Raw genomic sequence first — 18,138 nt, 5'->3', positions numbered from 1 at the left:
ATAGAAATGTCAGCAGGTCACAAGTTTTATGTCATTGGCCTACATTTTCCCTAGTTTGTATTCTTGTACTGTGACAACATATTTATATTTTTTCTTCAGTTAATCATTGCACTTTGCTCCTCAGAGTTTACAGTCCTTCGGAGTCTCAAGACACAGTATTTGCGGATGTGGCTCCTTTGCTAACATCTCTCCTGGATGGGTAAGTTAAAAGGTGGCAATAATCTACTGAAATCCATCAATTAAAAAAAAAAAAGTCTTAATAGTGGCGGTCCTATCAGGTTTTGTGGCTTTGCAGTTGCATTTTGCTGTTTTCTTTCCAATCAACACCAAGTGAATGTTGTTTGCCCATATAAACAGTGAAAACACTGTCTACAAAATCTAGCAGAGAAGACAAATTTGAGGAAAAAAATTAGTTTTTTTCCTCTGGTCTCTTTCTAGCAAACTTAAGCATTGCTTCTAACGGAGGATACTTTGTGTTTTGGTAGGTTATATTTTATAACTGTTTTTCAGTTGTAGACACAGTATGATGCATCTTTTCCAACAGTGTATTCATATATGAAAGGCCTGCCAGGGCCACTCTCTGATCATCTGTTCTGGTTTTGTGTACAGCAAAGGCCATGGGAGGTGGTGTAATCAATTCCCAGTTGAACCAGAACTGAGCATCCTCAGTCGTAGTTCTAATGCTCCTTCAGGCACTGGGGTTAAAACAGAATTCTGGTTTGAATACCAAACTGATCAGTAACAGCCACTAACAAGTATGTGTAATTACTTCTAGCCACTAAGTTCATGAAATGTGATTCTTAATTTATACTAGAGCCAACTTAACCTACTCTTGTGAAGAAGCCTCGAAGTGCATATTGTTATAATCCTTGAGGCTCGAACTGAGATTTATGCAGAACTTCCCTTCTGCTCCTTTCCGCCCCCACTCTAATTCCACTCAATTATAGACGGTTGTTGTGGAGCTCTCACGAACCTTTCTCTCCCTGTAGAGAGAAAGCCAGTCCCTTTCCATCCACAGCGGCAATCCTCGTTCCCGGCAGTCTGCACACCAAAGTTTCCAAGTCTCCTTTTCTTAAAAGCAGCCTAGAAGAGGCATATCAGGATATTGTGACTATTGGGAAATCCCATCCATCCCTTCACACACGCCACAGAGGGGCCCATGAGGGCTACCTGGGCTAAGGGAAGTCCTGTCTGGCCCATATGGCATTATGCTAGTTTACCAAGGGTAAGTAACCACAGTTTCCATAGCTGAGCAACCTAGGGACCACTAGGCTGGAGGAATTTGAAGAAGTCCTTATAACCACTGTGTTCTCTCTCTGCTTTTCCTTTTGCAATGAACATGTTTGCTTTGGCTCAAGATGTTGCCTATGTATCTTCAAACATATCTGATCTGTCCCTTGATCTGCTGTACTTCCCACTTTCTCATTTCCACACTGAGAGAATCCTGTCCTGAAAGCTAGGATTTTTATAGTCAGTTAGGAAATGTTCTGTTATTGAAAACAAAAGAGTTGTCTTGTTCTTCCAGAAGTGCCATTTAAACAGAAGCAGATTTTCAGGGAAGTCAGGGCTGTGCGTACCAGCGATGCTTCTCAGCAGCCTTCCCATTGTAAATGGGAAACAGACATACTTAGTCTGAACCTTGAACCCTTTTGTTGCTCCTGATTGTTTTAGTCTGGGCTCCAAAGTGGTCTGTAACAACTTTGAGCTTAAGTAGAAAGGAGTGTTCCACTCCTTTATTTTTTCTTTATTTTTCTTTCTTAATGAATTGTTTCATTTTTCAGTACAAATATACAGGAAGAAAAGATTGTTCTATATGCAAAACAAAGTACAGCAGACTTCAAAGTTTACAGTTAGCCATACAGGGCCAGCAAGGGAGTAAGATAACATTTTCTTTCTTTACAGCATTGAAGAATCAAACTTACTTATTTTAAAGACGACAACATTTCTCTTCCTTTGATTTCCTTTAACAGTGCTCTCTCCTAGCGATAACTTTGCTATACTGAACATCGATACTCCTTTCAGGAGAGACATACTATAAAACTATTGGTATTCTAGCTTGACAATAAGAACTTTTCTAAACAAGAATATAACTAATGAAGCAGAGTGGAGAAGGCGAAATGTCAGGGCACGTAGGTGAATCACAGTCCAAAATTTTCAGATTGCTCTATATTTGAAATCCTTACATTGGAACCAGAACACCAATGAAGTGAACCAGGTAAATACAAACTAGTCTGCTGCTGCTGCTTGTCTTCTTGTTGAATCACCCAACAATTCATTCTCTCCTGTGCCTACTTAGATAGAATTCTGCTTCGGATAGTTTTAGCTCATTTGGGCTTACTGAAATACTAACTGTTTTGGCTTTGGCAGAGTAGTTATCAGGGATTGATACCTGATTTGCATCTCTATCTTCAAGGTTACAAGCACCTGTCTACACCTGTCTACTTAGCTTCTCATCAATCATCTGTATCTTGTCAGAACTATTTTGTCCATGATGCTTACTTTCTAACAAGTAGCAGTTAAAGAAAATTTGAATAGCTGGACTATATGAAAGTTTGAGACACTTCTAAAAAGACTTCCATTGTGTTTTTCCTAAGGAAGACTACTACTTGCAAACTTCTGGCTCCCTTTTTGGTTCCAAAGATCTCTCTGATTTTGAAGTAGGGCTAGAAGTCTCCGTAAGCTATGGGCTGGCGAGACACTGTACGTTAGGGGTGGAATTGTGAAAATTGCTCATTGTTAACCTAGCTGGAAACTACCAAAATTAGTGGGAGCTTTTTCACTGACATAAAGGCAAGTAGAGTTATGTCAGCAGTGAATACTTAGAGAAATCCCATCTTTCAGATTTACAGCCCTAATTTCTAGCACATTTCATTTTGCTGTAGTGCTTTTTATTTTCAGTTACTCTTGTCTCATCTCCTTTATTTCATCAAATCTATGACTAGACTTCTATTTTATACTCTGCATCAAGTTCACTGACTGCAACTTTGACTTCACATCCCCAGAAGGGGTACCCAGGTATTTGCTGTGTTGCTTATCAGACCACATTTCTTTCTAACAAGAGAAAGCTTTCTAAATAATCATCCAAAAATAATTGCTTCTAGGCATGTTTAATATGCAAAAAATCACTGCAAATGTATTTCTCTGCAGTGGCCATATAAGTATTTCATGACTTGAAACCATAAATTTTTTAAAACAATTAGATGAGGGGTGTTCATTGAAATTTGCTGGCATGTGCTTGAAACAACATTTTGCTATGAGGAAAAGCATTGGATAACCAAAAGCAGCTGTTCAGGTCTGCCCACAGAGGAGGTAGCTTAGGCAGTGAAATTTTACTCCCTGGCAGACCAGGAGCAAGCCCGTTCTTGCAACTCCCTAGTAGAGCAGAAATTTAAGCATACTGCAAAGCACTCCTCGTGTATGGAGATTCTGCTAATGTTGTGTCTCTGAACAAACAAGATGATACTCCAGGGAAGGAGCAGTCCTCTCAGCATAACTGCATGTCTTCCAAGAGTTTCTGCTGGCACAGTTCTGTGGTCAACACCCGGGTGCTGGCAGGTGCTGCAGAGCAGATGCAGCCGAGTAGGGACTAACCTTCAGCTGCACAGTACAGTATTGGTCCTCAATACAAAGTAGTACTGTGGCTGGATACAATGGTATCTGCCCCCTTGTTTTGCTTAAGGTGTTGACTTTGATCTGACTGTGCTGGAAACACACTTTCTGGATAGGATTCATACATCTAAATTCAGATCCCTACGGCGCAGACATCCACAACAGAGCTCACAGCTGTGGACTTTTTTTTAATTATTATTTTCAGTGCAGAGAAAACAGGATTTTCAGAGTTCTGTTCATTAGATGTATTTTATATGTCTACTTCAGAAGATGATGAATTGTGTTTCATAGGTGCCTGTACCTCTGCAGTGACATTGTACATTTTCACCTTCTACGAGTCTGTATCAGAGCAGTTCCTACCGCCTTTATTCCAGAGTAGTCTTTGTGCGCGTACTTATACTGGACTAATGCATTTGGTTTACAATTTGTACCTCTTTCTTATTATTAGGGCTGTCTTATCTTTTCCAGTGACTGAGGGTTATGACTGATGAGCCTGCCTGAAAAAGACTACGAGAGCTGAAGAGGTTACTGTTCCCAGCTGTTAAGATATTAATGCTGTGGTTTGCAGCATAGCACTGTAAGAGAAATCAAACCCAGCAATGGTTTACTTTAAAATGCTGTACTGTAAACTGCAGTGGTTCAGGAGCTGATTAACAAGCAGCTCAGTAGTGCATGAACTGGAAGTTGGGCAGACAGGAGGTCTAACCTCATCAGTCATTCCAAGCTAAGCATCCCTCTTTTGTCAGTTCCCTGCCTTCAACTCTGCTTAAAAAATAAAAATCTGTTTAGGCGATGTTATGAGCAGTAATTTCTGTTAGATTTTGAGATCTTCACAAAGAAATCTGCAGGGCAGTGTGTTCCCAAATTGTTTGGGGTTTGACTTGCCACCTAACGCACACATTTGGTAATGGTAAAATAAATGAAGGCCCTTCTAATTTTCAGGTACAATGTGTGTATCATGGCTTATGGGCAGACTGGAAGTGGGAAGACATACACAATGTTGGGACCACAGTTAGAGGAGAACTTTGCATACTCCACAGAAGATGCATCAGAACTTGGAATTATTCCTCGAGCTACCCAAGAAGTCTTCAGGTAACAACTAAGTAAAGGCTCCTGTCAGTGGCTGTCATCTTAAACTTTATAGAAAGGATGAAATAACATTTGTAATGTATTTATCATTACAGATTTCAGCTTCACAATGATTAATATATAGCTTCTCTGACTGCCATTCGATGTGTGAGTTTTAATATAGATTTCTAGTCTCTCTCCTGCTTAAACTGATTCTCTAAGAAAATAAGATCATGCAATCTTGATGTGTGTTATTGGTCCATCTGTCTTTCCGACTCCTAATTAATTTTTGAATACGTTTCAACCATAGTTGTGGGAGTCCCAAACATATTTAAGTTCTTACAAAGTTTGTAAAAATTGACAATTGGAATAGATGAAGAGGATCCAGATTAGAACCCAGTCCCAAAGAATGATTAGTAGAATCTTTAACCACGATCTGTTCTCGCTTTGAGAATGCTTAGATTTTTTTTTTTAGTTGAACGTAATGCCTGATTTGAACTGATATGCTGCTATGTTACAATAGAAGAGCCATTAGAGTTTTTTTCAGCTAAGCCTGTTTCTTTTGGAGAAGGATATGAGCTAAATCAAAAAGATCCAATTTTGTACCAGAATAACTGTGTCTAACTGTAAATACTCTCCTGAATAGACAAGCCCTTAATTTATGAATTTTCTGAGGCTGTGGACAGATAACCTCTTAGAGGTCTAGCTGGGCGGTTTACCATCTCTGCTTGTTTGTTGCTTGCACCCTGCTAGAGTTTATCATACCTTGAGCTCTGAATCCAATAACATCCAGCAGAGAAATGGTATAAAAAAAAAAATCTCAGGGAGGGAGAGAGATTAGTGGAGGCTAGTGGAGAAAAACAATTTAAGCTGGCACAGCTCTTTGGAAAATGAAGTTTTATTTACTGCTTCATGTATAATTTAACTGTATATTCTGATTCTTCAGCTTAACATTAGCATGTGGATGAGGCAAAGCCACAACTGTGGACATTTAATAAGCACTTTTATCAGATTGTAATTAGATTACAATGAAAGAATAGCTCTTTATTTACAGATTGTTCACTTGGGGTTTGACTTCTACATTTTTTGGCTTGCTTCTTTCTTTTTTTTTCTATTTTTATTCTCCAGGCTTATTTCAGAAAAGCCACCAGGAAGTTACTGGGTTGAGGTTTCTGTTGTAGAAGTGTATAATAATGAAATTTTTGATCTTCTGGCCAAAGACAGTTGTGGAAAAGTATTTGGCGTCAAACGTGATGTTGTCACAACCAGAGAAGGAAAGAGCGATGTTCCATTGCTTACATATGAGTAAGTACACTGTTTGAGCCTTATCATCCGATCATGATCTGGTGTCAGTGCAATGCATAGCTGTCACAAAATTGCACTATAGGCACCAGTTTTCACTTCTAAACAATGAGTCCTTATTATATGCAAAAGAAAAAATTGGATGATTCTCACTGTTTCCATTAGCTCAGTCTATTAGGCTGCAGTTGGCTGCGAATGGCAAAATACTTTCTGAAATAACTGTACAACTAGTTTTGGTTGTATTCCTTTGTTAAGCGCCTCCCACTCAGAATGCCTGAAGATAGCTGTGTATTTTGTTGTTGCAGGATCTAGGGCATCTTGTCAGCTGTAGAAAAAGAAGGGGTAACCCAGGCACAAAGCACTTTCCCTTTAGTCTTACTAAATGATAAAATTTACAGGTTATAATAGAAATGTATGTATGTATTGTAGATTTTTAAGCAGCTGTAGAGCATTAGCTTTCCCTACATGCACTGGAGTTAAAAAAAAATTCTTTAGAAAGAATAAGATTGTAAGTGATCTTTTAATATAAATACCCATCTTTCTTACACTGTTTAGTATTCTATTTTCATAACTGGAGGCATTAAAGTGGGAATTGACATGCTGGTATTTGAACCTGTAGGTCTTAAGAATCCAGGTTCTTCAACTAAAAGCTAAGTAGTAGCTAAGCTTCTACTCATTTAGTTTTAAGACGCATACCTTCCCAGCATTGGTATGTGGCAAGTTTGATTCTTATTTACACATCTTGACAGTGTAGGGAGACCTAAGGTGGTTAAGGCTACAGCTGTACTTACTTTTAATGCCACCTTGTACTTCCTAAACATTACAAAGGCTTGTTCTAGTAAACATGGGAATGATTCTTGGTGTTACGTATGTGTAGTATATAAAGCAAACGTGTAATACTTTCTTGTTACATGTAGAAAACTCACCTTGGCTAATTAGATAGTAAATATCACATGTTCATAACAATTCATGCATTAACAAGAGTGAATCTGTTTCAGATGCTTCATTTTAGTAACAGGTGTGGTGTTTATGCTAGTATTAAATCAACATTAACAAAACCAAATTATGACAAGCAGTACTAATGGCACCAGAGAGGTGATGCTACCCAGTGGAATTAAGCCACTGGACATGTCCCTGTGAGTGCCCAGCACGCGAACACAGATTGCAGAAGGGAACACTTCTGCTCATGCACTGCAGAGGGGTCTAGCAACTTAGAAAAAAATGTTCTGTTCCTTGGGCAAATAACGTTTGTGAAAGAAACATCCTGCCCTATCAAAATGTTTAGCACAGTATTATAGTGTTTTATGTTTCTGGGGGAAACATGATGTTCTTCTTCACTTCTCTATAATAATGCTTGTCATGGTCTAATCTCTGCTTTTCCAGGAGGAATTAGAAGTCAGATATGCAAAGCATTCTCCCCCCCTCCCCGTTAAAATAAAACACACCCTCAGTGTAAATAACTGAAGGCAGTATTTTTGCCTTGTGGGACTTAGTCACATAAGCAGACTAGTAGTTGTTTGTTTATGTGGGTTTATGCTATTGCCAGAAAGCCTTGATAAAAATACAAGAATGTACTGGAGGGTTGCGCAAATGTACTTTTATTCTACCTAGTTATACGCGTTTATTGACTTGTATTTTCTAGCCATGGAACAGCTCATAGAAAAGTGAGACCCCAGACAAACTGTAAAGTGGTTTTCTTCACCATGGGGGCTATAAAACTCTCCTTTCTTTCTATGAAATAATAATCACTGCAATATTCTAGGAAGGATTAACATTTGTATCTGGGGTATGCCTGCTCTTCAGTCTTGAGATGAAATATGATTTCCAGAGAGATTCTGCATCCTTGATTGCACTTTGCATGCTCCATAAGAGCATGGAATGAATTAAAAATGACAAGCTTGAAGTGATGAATCCTTTTGCCCTCTTTGTTTGTATTATGCTGACTGGTAGGTTTCTCTCGGTCTCTGTTCTTGGATTTCCCCAGCTGTGACTCTACTCCAACTTTTAGTGTCTGGTTAAGGCTCTGCTGTCAAGGGAAAGAAAAACTCCTTCAGAAGAGGTTGGGAGCGGAGCCTAACCTGTGTGTGCTGAATCTTTCTTGAAGGAGCTAATCTCTTCCCTTTGACTAGAGAAGAAAGGAACCATATGACTTAGAAAATGAGAATGGGTGCATATAGTGTGGGGTATGATGGAAGTTGAATTCTTCCTGCTTCATCAGAACCTCCAAGTAATTTTTAATTATGGTATTTCAGTAACCAATGTGCTGGCCTGGTTTCATTCCTGAAAAATGCCTACTCCCCTTCCCAAGGGACCTTTGCATAGTTAGTAGGCAACCCATCTCTTTTCCTAGGCTTTGAAGAAGGGAGAGGTGAGATGTAGGTGGACTTGTGCCATAGAGGCAGAAACGAGAAGCTGCAATAAGGTTTCATTTGTCCTTCCAGTTCATAAAATGGCTGCTGTGTTTATTTCTGTAAATTTTAATCTATGGTAAAGGAACCTGGCACCTTGAGCTAAGCACCTCTTAAAAACCACTTATCTCAATCAATTGATACATACTCAATTCTAATGCAAATATAAATAAGAATATGGATTATATCTCAATTACAATGCAAGCAGCAAAAAAAAGTCCAATTCATAAACAGGTTATATTAATAATTACACAGAAAGGTTAACAAGAAAAAGCAAACCCAAACAAAGTAAGGGAATCATTGAATGAGGCCACCCAGCTGCCTGAAATCTAAAGTAAACAGCTGGTGCTTTGAATAAAAACACATCCTCATTTGTGATAATATTTCATCTAGAATATATTGGCCTGCTGGGTCTCATTGGCTTCTCCATATATCCATTAAAGTACAGTAGTCTCTTTCCTGCTAACATGTACATCTTACTGAATCACAAAAACCTCAGTCTCTTTCTTCTTTTATGGCTTGGTTGACTTTGGAGAACATTCAGCATCAAATTTTTAACCTAACCACAACAGGGCTTCTCTTTGTAGAATCTGGTCCTGGCACGTGCAGTACATACAGCATGATAAAGTCGTAGAGATTATAGTAAAAAGTTATTACTGTCAGCCCTGCTGAGAAGCTACTGTGCCAAGCTTGCAGCACTGGGCTGGGGATGCTGTTTACCTCCAAAGTCAATTGCAGTTTCCCAGGAGGTGACCAGCACTGACGGCGTACCCCGAGGCCTGCCTCCTTCTGCAAACACTAGTTAGAAGACAGCAGCCTGTAGCACTGACCCCTTGCCAGTGCACAGCAGCAGCTGGCAGAAGCCGATTGCCCATTGCTACATCCTAGGGAAGGCTGCTTACCTCTCAGGCTGTCCAGTCCTGGCTGAGCAGCTACTGGAAGGTGCAGTTCAAAACTCAGGAAGGCAAGACCTGCATCCTTGGACTTGAGGCAATAGTCAGATCACCCAGCGCGAGGCTCTGCCTTCTCTGGCAGTAGGACCCAGAGCCTCTGCTTCCCTGCTGGTGCCAGGTCAAACAACCAGGGAGACATCACCAGTGGATGCACAGAGGCAGAGATATTACAGGGCGGGCCAGCATGTGCGGCTTGGGATTGACAGGTGAAGTCTATAGTGAGCATTTAGCTTCTGCAGCCCTGGTTACACAGGGAACTGCTTTTAGGTGGCTGCTTCTCCTAAGTGTCTATAAGCATGGTGTGGCTAAGTGTTTTTCTGTTCCTCAGATGCCCTTGCTTTATTTTCAGAGGAAATTGGTTTAGTTGGGTATAGCTCTTTTGTCTCTAAACTCTTCAAGTATGGCTCTTCTTTAGCAGAAAGTAAGTTTGTGCCCAGTGTGATTTTCACTGAAATCAGCCAAATCTAAGTCATGAAGGCCTTGTCTTTTAGCGCATGCTTGCTTTTGCTGACTGCAGTGATGTGGAACCAAGCCTGTAGCCTGTCAGGAGAGTTATTAATGGTTCTGGTGTTACAGGGCATTCAGTAAGCAGGCAGTGATATGCAGTAATAATAACTTATGCTCCCATCTAGAAACTAATGTTTAGGTGATGTCACTTGAGTGATTATTGAAGAAGGCAATGCAGTGAAAGGAAAGGGTAGGCAATCTTACCTCATTTGTTTTAAACACTGCAAACCTGAGGGAAATCATAGTGGGTTTTTTCTTTACCTAATCAGTTTATTTCACTTTCTGTGTTAGGTTTTTTTCCCTTCGATTGGTCATATCTGCAGTATTTCCTTTAACTGGAAAAGAAAACACATAGTATGAGATAAAATGGTCTATAGAAACTTAAGCCTGTCTATTCTGACACTGTGCTGGAGTCCCTGCTCACTGAACAGTGGAACTGAACTTTTTTCCAAGGATTTTGGATTTAATTCCAAATGTGAAAGATGATTTCCAAAGGCCCAGTGAAATTTCTTTTTTTTTTTTTTTCCCTAATTGTGTACCTCCCAAAGAACAGGAGCTACCTTAGCATAAACTGGACAACTCCACTTCTGTAAGACCAGAGATTCCAGGAATGTCTAAATCTGTGTCTTTTGTTCCAAAGTGTGGAGATTTAGAAATTTCAGTCACTTGTAGAGCTGAGCCACAGTACCTATAGACCTGCAAAGGCTGGCAGGCCACTTCTTCAACACTTTCAGTACTACATCACAGCTTTTGTCTTGAATTTTCATCTTGGACTATATCCCACCTGAAAAACTCTATATACAGTTGTTTGTGCAGCTCAAAACTGAGATTAGTATAAGGAGTTAGAAGACTGGGGAAATAGAAATGCTCAGATTCACGTCTAAGTTGTCAGCTTTCTCATGTGCTTTTTACTGTGAGTCGGTTAAATCTTCTGCTTGTTTCTCTACTTTCCAGGACTGTTGAAAATGCATCTGAGTTTTTGCATCTAGTCAACAAAGGCCTACAGCTGAGAGTCAGGCACCCAACACTGGTGCACGCTCACTCCTCTCGTTCTCATCTGGTAGTTACATTGACCATCACCACAGTTGTCTCTGGAGATAACTTTGGTAAGTAGGATGTTACTAAAATACATCTAGAGCCAGTTGGTTTTTGAAAAACAGTCTGTGGACTGATTTTCATATTGTTTTTTCTCCTTTTTCCAATGTTTAATACATTCCCTCAGTTCTCTTCCATTGTTTAACTTCTGCATACTTTCTTAAATAACAGACCAGTTTGATGTTTGAACGCTACTGAAACTTTCATTTTCATAAAAACTTTTCACTTTTCTTTACATATCTTGACTTACAGAGTTCTTGAAGTTTTACAGTATGAAACAACTAATGAAATTTTATCAATAAGTCATAAGATAAGGTATAAGATAGATAAGACATCAATAAGATAGGTACTCAAATACACTCAACGTCCATTAAATTCAGAGTCCATTGAACTGTTAATAATAGGCCACTGCAGGAACAGACAACATAGTTGTCTTATTTACTATGGCAAAACCTGTAATTCTACTTTTCATTACCACACCAAGACTTACCAGTTTATTGCTTTAGGAATAACTTTGGCTTTTGGGGGTTAACTTCGTTTTCTTTTGCTCACTTGTAATTAGGCTCTCTGCTTCCAGTGCTGTGGTCCATCTCCTTCATACCCTGCAACAACAACATGGTCTTAGAAAGTGAAAAATACTTAACATTTTTTCCCTTAGACTGCTATCAGAAATTAAACTGACAATATTAGCAAAACAGAACAAACAGTGCCCTCGCTTACCTATGGGCCTTGCCAAAAGACACCGTTACTTCACAAGTTGCAGCTCTAGCATTCCAGATGTTAGCTCTAGCCAGTTCCAGATTCTTGTCAATCAGACAGATGTTACTTTTCAAAACGCAGTGTTGGCACCATTAGTGCACCAGCCATCTTGTCTAGTTCAGGCTTTCCCTTGCCACTTCTAATTGCAGTCACCCTACTATGCCATGTTGTCTGGCAGCAAAACTCCAAAGAAATTTCAGTTTTATGTTGAATGCAGACTCATAGCGTATGGATAAAGATGTGCATATGGGGGGGTAGAGCAGCACTGCAAATGGAACCTCACTGTAGCAGTGTGACAGTGCATTATCTCGTTTAAAAGAAGAAATTCCTGATTTAAAAGCTAGGTGCAATATCTCAACACTGGAGATCTAAGTCACTACATAAAAAGTTATAAAGTCTATGATGAGTTCTGCACCTAGAGCCAGGGTTGACAAGCCAACACTTTTTCAGGTTTGGTTAAGGTCTTTTAGCATTTTGTTTCAGTATTATCTGTTGTTTGAGGAAAGCAGTTACTTAATTTCCTTGCCTCAAACTGAAGAGGAGTGAGAACGCTTATTTTTACATTGTATAGCCTGAAGCCATTTATTCTGTGTAAATCAACACAGCTGCTCTGTCTACACTGTGAACAGCTAGTTTGTGTTTTAGCAACAGCCTGGCTGGAGAGGTCCGGAGCTCTGCAACCCACTTCAGCCTGTTCCTTACTCAAGTTTTGCAGTTGGGAACTTTGTACTATTGCAACTAGACTCTCTTAAGTCCCCAAGAGAGTCTGTTGTCTCTATTACCTGTGGCAGAGTATGTGCCTTTTATTCTTTTCTGTCTTTCAGAGAGATGGATGAAAATCAAAACACTGAAGGAAAAAAGCAAAACTGCTTTGGGAAAGCCCCTTTGTATATACTCCTGCTAAGCTAATGTCAAAGCAGCCTTCCCAAAGAATTGTCTTCCTCTTCCTTCCCAGCAGAGAGCGAAAGCCAGATGCTGCTGCTGAGGAAGAGGAAGGATATGAAGCAGTCTAGTGCAGCTACAGAACTACCAGTAGTAGTAAGTAACCAACCTGAACAAATGGGAATAATGCTGTTGAGGCCAATAGCTCATCACATGGAGATGCAGCAGTGGGGTATGAAAGCTGAAGGAAGTCTAGAAGGAACAGCAGCAACGGACAAAACAGAGAAGGCACAATGAACTTTTTTTTTTGCTAGAGGACCAGCAGGTGATGTTTCAAATACATAGAAACAGACTTCAGGGCTTACTGCTCCCAGACATCCAAAATCTCACTTTGGTTTCAGTCAATCTAAAACTTGAAAAAAAGCCTCTCTAAAGTCCTTACTGGACTCCTGTTTCTTGTTTTCCACACAGAAGTGTGAACAACACCTTAAATAAGATAGAAAAAGTCATTCAGCCTGCCCGTGCCATTGGTTCTGACTTGTATATTGCTTCTGTTAGAATAGCCTAAAACAGCAGATATTGTACTTCCCCTATTGATGCCCCTCTCAATTTCCACAACAGTAAGAAGCTCTCTTTGTTTGTTTTTGCCATTAACCAGGTACTTCATGGGAAGATGAACAAACCAGTCAGAGGCTAAATAAAGAGGTTTCCTGCACCTTTCCACAAAAAATGAGAGAGAATAAATCCACCTCCTCTTCTAGAGCCTCTTCACCAGCACAAATTGAAGCAACTGAGAAAATGAAGCAAGTCAAAACTAGATTGCAGCTGGTGGACCTGGCTGGTAGCGAGTGTGTTGGTAGGCAAACATGTCTGCTATGGGCATGGATCCTCCCATGTCTGGGTTACAATAGTTGCCTTTACCCCTTTAAGTAGGATACGTGCTGCATTGCTTTCACACAGGGGTGGTTTAAACCCACAGATCCTGGCATAAACAAAATTTTGGGGGCTGATTGTTCCAGTTTTGCACTGGTACAGTTTAACTGAAAATCTGACTGCATAAGCTTGAAATAAGCCCCGGGCAGTTACCTATATCATAGGTATATTATTTGTTCAGACTGGTTTTATTAGACCTGTTTTTCTACTCTGAAAATTAGCATGTCTTTAAACATTTCTGTACAAAGTGCATAAATTATTTAAATGTTACAGATAACTGTAATAATTGGTATCACCATGTGTGGGTTTTTCTGCCTTATTGTGGAAAAAGTTTTGGAGGAAGTTAGTGTTGAAAAGATAATATTGTTTTCATTGTTTCTTCAAAGCATTTTCCTCTTCCTGCCTCCTCTATGCACACAATAATTTCAAAAACTTGATTATTTCCTAAAGGACAAGCTTTCTTACCAAGAAAAGCCATGCAGCCAAATGTACCATTCCAGAAATAATGTTTTGAAAACTGAACCAGTATTATGAAAGAGTCTTTTACTTTACTGCCAAGAATTCTTGCTGTTGCTCACTGTTAAACTTTTGTTCTACAGAAAAACCTAATATAATGCATTATTTTTTTCATTTGCTCTGAGTGCTGGAAACTGTTTGGTAAACATGTAATTGAGCAACAGTGTGTGTGTCGGTTCTCTCAGTTCAACCAGCACAAACATTTCCTTGGTTTGGGGCTCGGTGGGCCAGATCCTCCAGTGAAGCCAGAAGAGCTGTGCTCACTTACATCAGTGTTAGATGTGTCCCAGCACACGCAGCAGCCTAACCTCTGCCATCAGCTACTCTGATAAAAATGAGGGCAGCTCTTAACTCATAATTGGTTTAAAACATGGACAAATGGAAGTGAGGAGCAGTACAGCAGGCTTCTCGCACACTTCAACACCCTGCCTGGTTAGCTCTGCAGCCATCCTGGATCTTACAGCATTTACAAGCTAAGTGGTCCCTTTTTAGCAAACTAGGTTTCAGTTTGAAAACTCAGCTAAATGCTTTGTGGAAGTTCATCTAACCAAATGTAGGTAATCAGCAGTTTAAACATGTACCTCCTCACGTATATGCAGTTTTCTGCTTTAGGGTGATGATATCCCTTGTCTCAGGAGTCCACCTTTACTTGCTATAAAAGAAGCCTGGGGGTGGCTGTATACACAAGGACCCCAGTAAGGTTAGCCTGAGATACATCCTGTCTCAGATTACTGACACCCTGTGGCAGCGTTTTCCAAACCGTTTTGCTCTGTGCTTCTCTGCCAAGAGACTCTACCACTCCAGCCCCATCCTCTCCCTCAGTCTCATTTCTTCAGCCCTCACTGTCCAGACTTCTGGGTTTTTTGCTATTACTGTGCCTTTTCACATTGGCCTCTTGAACACCTTTCTTGTTCTCCCAGTTTGGAAAATGCTGTCCTAAAGGAAAAACAAGATCCCTCACCTCTCTGTACCTCTCTAGAGGTGGGACAGCAGGCAGTTGAGGAAACTGTTGGCCCCATCTGATCATCCCGCTACCATTAGCTCTGCCCCACATGGATCATGTGTTCTGGGTAATGAAAAGTGATTGCAGATGCATCTGTACCTCATCCAATATCCTGAAGAAAGGCTGAATTTGAATAATGTGATGCTAATAGGAAGTTTCTCTTCCCCCAATGGCAGAGGTAAGGACAGGAGGAATTAATTACTCTTAACTGCACACTCATCCAAACTGATCAGAGTTGAGCTTGCAGCATCTCTTTAAATTGGTGCAATGTTATGTGTAGACCAAACCTTTCCAGTGTTGCTCACGGGCAGCATAGCTACATACCACCGTGCTGGGAGGATGGTAGAAGGGCATCATTTTCCTTTATCAACACCCTTAGAGCATACCATACCACAAAACAGCACCGTACAGACTTGGGTAAACATAAATCCCTCACACTTATGGCTGCTGTAGGGTTTTGTTTCTGCAGCTTATGCCATCAGTGTCACTCCTCTTTTTCCTAAGGGATACAGACAGGGCAGTTAACTATTATAAAAAATGGTGGAACACAACAGGCTTACCTCTGGGGATGCTGTGGACTGGTGTTTTCAAAAGCAGCGTTGTCTTGTCCAATCATATGGTGTTCCTGCTTTCTCAGTTCCCTGTTCTTAATACATATGGAGCCAAGACGCACTGTACAGCTGAAGAGATCAACTTTAACATGAGATGCTTCAGATCATCTGCAGGCACTGAACCTTCTTTAACCTTCCTTCAAAAGAGTAGAAGTACTGAACAATGTATTGGCAATTCAGAGGGAAAAACCACTGCATCTTGTTTTTGGCATGGGTGGACTGGAAGTCATGGCTCAGAATTTGTGTTTAAAAATGTTGCATCAAAAGTAGATGATACAGCAACAGCATTTTTCACACATTACAGTTGAAGCAGCTTTGCTTAGTCTTACCACTGCCTTTTTCTTCACTGTGCTAGGTATGTCTGGAGTGACAGGTGCAGCACTGCGAGAGACATCATTTATTAACCGCAGCTTGTCTGCCCTAGCAGACGTTCTTGGAGCAATAGCAGAACAGCGATCTCATGTACCATATCGAAACAGCAAACTTACGCATCTGCTTCAGGACTCCGTAGGTAAGGGATTATTCTGACTTTTGTTTAACAGTATAGATTTCTTTTCCCAATCTTTTCCCCCCTTTGTTGTGTAAAACTAGAGAATGATCTTGAATTCCTCCCTTGTATGTGGGCCTCTATTGAAAGACTCTGGCTTTGGAGCAGCATGAGTACACAGTGAGAGTTCTGATCTCCTCCTGAATTTGGCTAAACCTTGCTGTTTCCAAGGTTCAGTTTAGGAATACACTTGTAAAAATCAGAACATCTCTAACAGGATTGTGTAAAAGGTAATAATTGCATTTCATTGGTGTTTTCTGTCAGGTACAGTTTACAAGTTAAGCTTAAATCTTTTATGACTACAGGGTGTAGTCACATATGTGCACATTCCTTAACATTGCGCCATATAACAGTAAGACAAAGGAGGGAGACAGAAATATGCATGGTACTGTGCTACAACTTCTTTTTGTATTTTGGTTACCTTCTCTTCTCTAGCTCCTCATCTATGCAGAAAGAGTTTTAAAGCAAGTGTAATTCCTGCAATAAACTCAGATTTCTGTCCATCCATATAGTATATTAGTCCATTTTTCTTCAGCCAGAAAGTATCAGCCCTTATGCTTTTAGTCTCCAGTTCAAGGCTTTGACAGTAACCAAGGTAACAGTTCTTGAGAGCTTCTGAAAGACTATTCATTTTTGCTTGAATCTTGAATTTCACTTAGTGCTGGGGTCCCGACTGTGAAAATGGAAAGCCAAAGAAAGAAGCGAGTTTAGGAGATATGCTCTATGGGCACTGAGCCTGGTTTTAACCATGCCTGGTGTATGACTTGGGTGACACTCTTCAAAGTGGCAACTTCCTTGTTTGTTTAATTGTTCTCTGTGAACTTCTAAGTCTGTTTTGCTTTATTGTCACACAGATAAGCCATTTTGCCATTTCCCCAAATTTACAAACATTTGACAAAGCTTAATGAAGTGCTCAGTCCCATAACATGTGTGCTGACTAACTGATGAAACTATAAGGGGAAAAAAATCTACACTACAAATTGTGAGACATTTATTCTACAGGGGCAAATATCATATTGTTAGATATAGACTTCCCTTGGAGGAGCCGTCTGTTTTCAACAGCGCTCTTCACGGGCAGTCTTCTGCTTCATAAAAGCAATGGTAGCCTGTGCTTGTTGTTGTGTAGATCAATACATTACCAGTGTATAATTTCCTGAAAATAATGAGGTAAATAAGAAGTTATGTTTTGTCTTTTTCCTGCTTTTAGGAGGTGATGCTAAACTGTTGGTGATGCTGTGCATCTCTCCTGACCAGAAGTACTTAACAGAATCAATGCAGTCTCTGGGATTTGGAACTCGTGCTCGGCAAGTTCAGAGAGGACAAGTCAAGAAAAAAAGTTTCCCAGTGCCGAGTAAAGCAAAATAAAACCTAAGACTCCTGTGGATTAAAGTATTATTAATGAGTTCCTCAGACTGAAATGTATATTGTTGTCCTAAAGCCATTCTTTTAGATATCAACTGCCAGATAAAATAAACAATCTTCAACATGGCATTAGTAAGCCATAAACCTGCTGATAATGTTCTTGCTCCAAAGATAATAGCAAGTATTGACAACAGTTACCAACCATGGTGGAATGGCATAGAAATAAATCAGGCTTTTTTTAGGAAAGCTACTACAAGACATTGTTTTGGTGATGTGTTTCCTTTGGGCAAGTAGAACTAAGTCAACAGAGCCCTGATTTAGGATGGCTGGCTTCTGAAAGGGCAAGTAGGAAATAACGGCACTAGTGAGATGGAGAAAAAGGAGTACGACTATTCTGTTATCCCTCTGGAACGTGGCTTAGGAAGCAAATGAGGGATTATACAACTTTTTGAAAACACACTCAGATTAAATCCCAACTCTGCTGAGTTCACTCAGACTATAGCTTTGCCTATTTGGGGGGCTTTTCTTGCTCCATGAGCACTGAAAGTCCCTGAACTACAGATCCTAATGGGACCCAACTTGT

The 18,138-nt window shown here is 40.1% G+C and overlaps 1 protein-coding gene and 1 long non-coding RNA gene across 8 annotated transcripts in view; one reads left to right on the top strand and one right to left on the bottom strand.

Moving 5' to 3' along the window:
* Window positions 1-17,801, top strand: part of KIF25 (kinesin family member 25) — a 41,793-nt gene extending 23,992 nt beyond the window's left edge. For 4 of the 6 annotated variants that reach the window (XM_030034903.2, XM_030034904.2, XM_030034901.2 and 1 more), the window contains 7 exons: window positions 125-199; window positions 4,552-4,701; window positions 5,806-5,982; window positions 10,802-10,953; window positions 13,239-13,439; window positions 16,002-16,157; window positions 17,401-17,801. In XM_030034903.2, the coding sequence (XP_029890763.1) occupies window positions 125-199; window positions 4,552-4,701; window positions 5,806-5,982; window positions 10,802-10,953; window positions 13,239-13,439; window positions 16,002-16,157; window positions 17,401-17,558 (1,069 nt within the window). In that variant the 3' untranslated portion in view covers window positions 17,559-17,801. The remainder of the gene's footprint in view (window positions 1-124; window positions 200-4,551; window positions 4,702-5,805; window positions 5,983-10,801; window positions 10,954-13,238; window positions 13,440-16,001; window positions 16,158-17,400) is intronic. The other 2 variants (XM_030034905.2, XM_030034902.2) reach the window with 1 other exon arrangement.
* LOC115349969 lies at window positions 7,059-15,807 on the bottom strand. 2 transcript variants are annotated; one of them, XR_003926286.2, is made up of 4 exons: window positions 15,596-15,807; window positions 11,433-11,544; window positions 10,052-10,182; window positions 7,059-8,005 (listed from the first exon to the last, which is right to left on the bottom strand). It is a non-coding gene; the product is annotated as an uncharacterized LOC115349969 (long non-coding RNA). The 2 variants fall into 2 exon arrangements; XR_003926285.2 differs by lacking the exon at window positions 7,059-8,005 and having other exon boundaries at window positions 8,068-10,182.
* Window positions 17,802-18,138: the final 337 nt, after the last annotated feature.

The sequence above is a fragment of the Aquila chrysaetos genome, chromosome 13 (genome assembly GCF_900496995.4).
Source record: "Aquila chrysaetos chrysaetos chromosome 13, bAquChr1.4, whole genome shotgun sequence".
Lineage (NCBI taxonomy): Eukaryota > Metazoa > Chordata > Aves > Accipitriformes > Accipitridae > Aquila > Aquila chrysaetos.
This window is presented reverse-complemented; position numbering and strand designations above follow the sequence as displayed.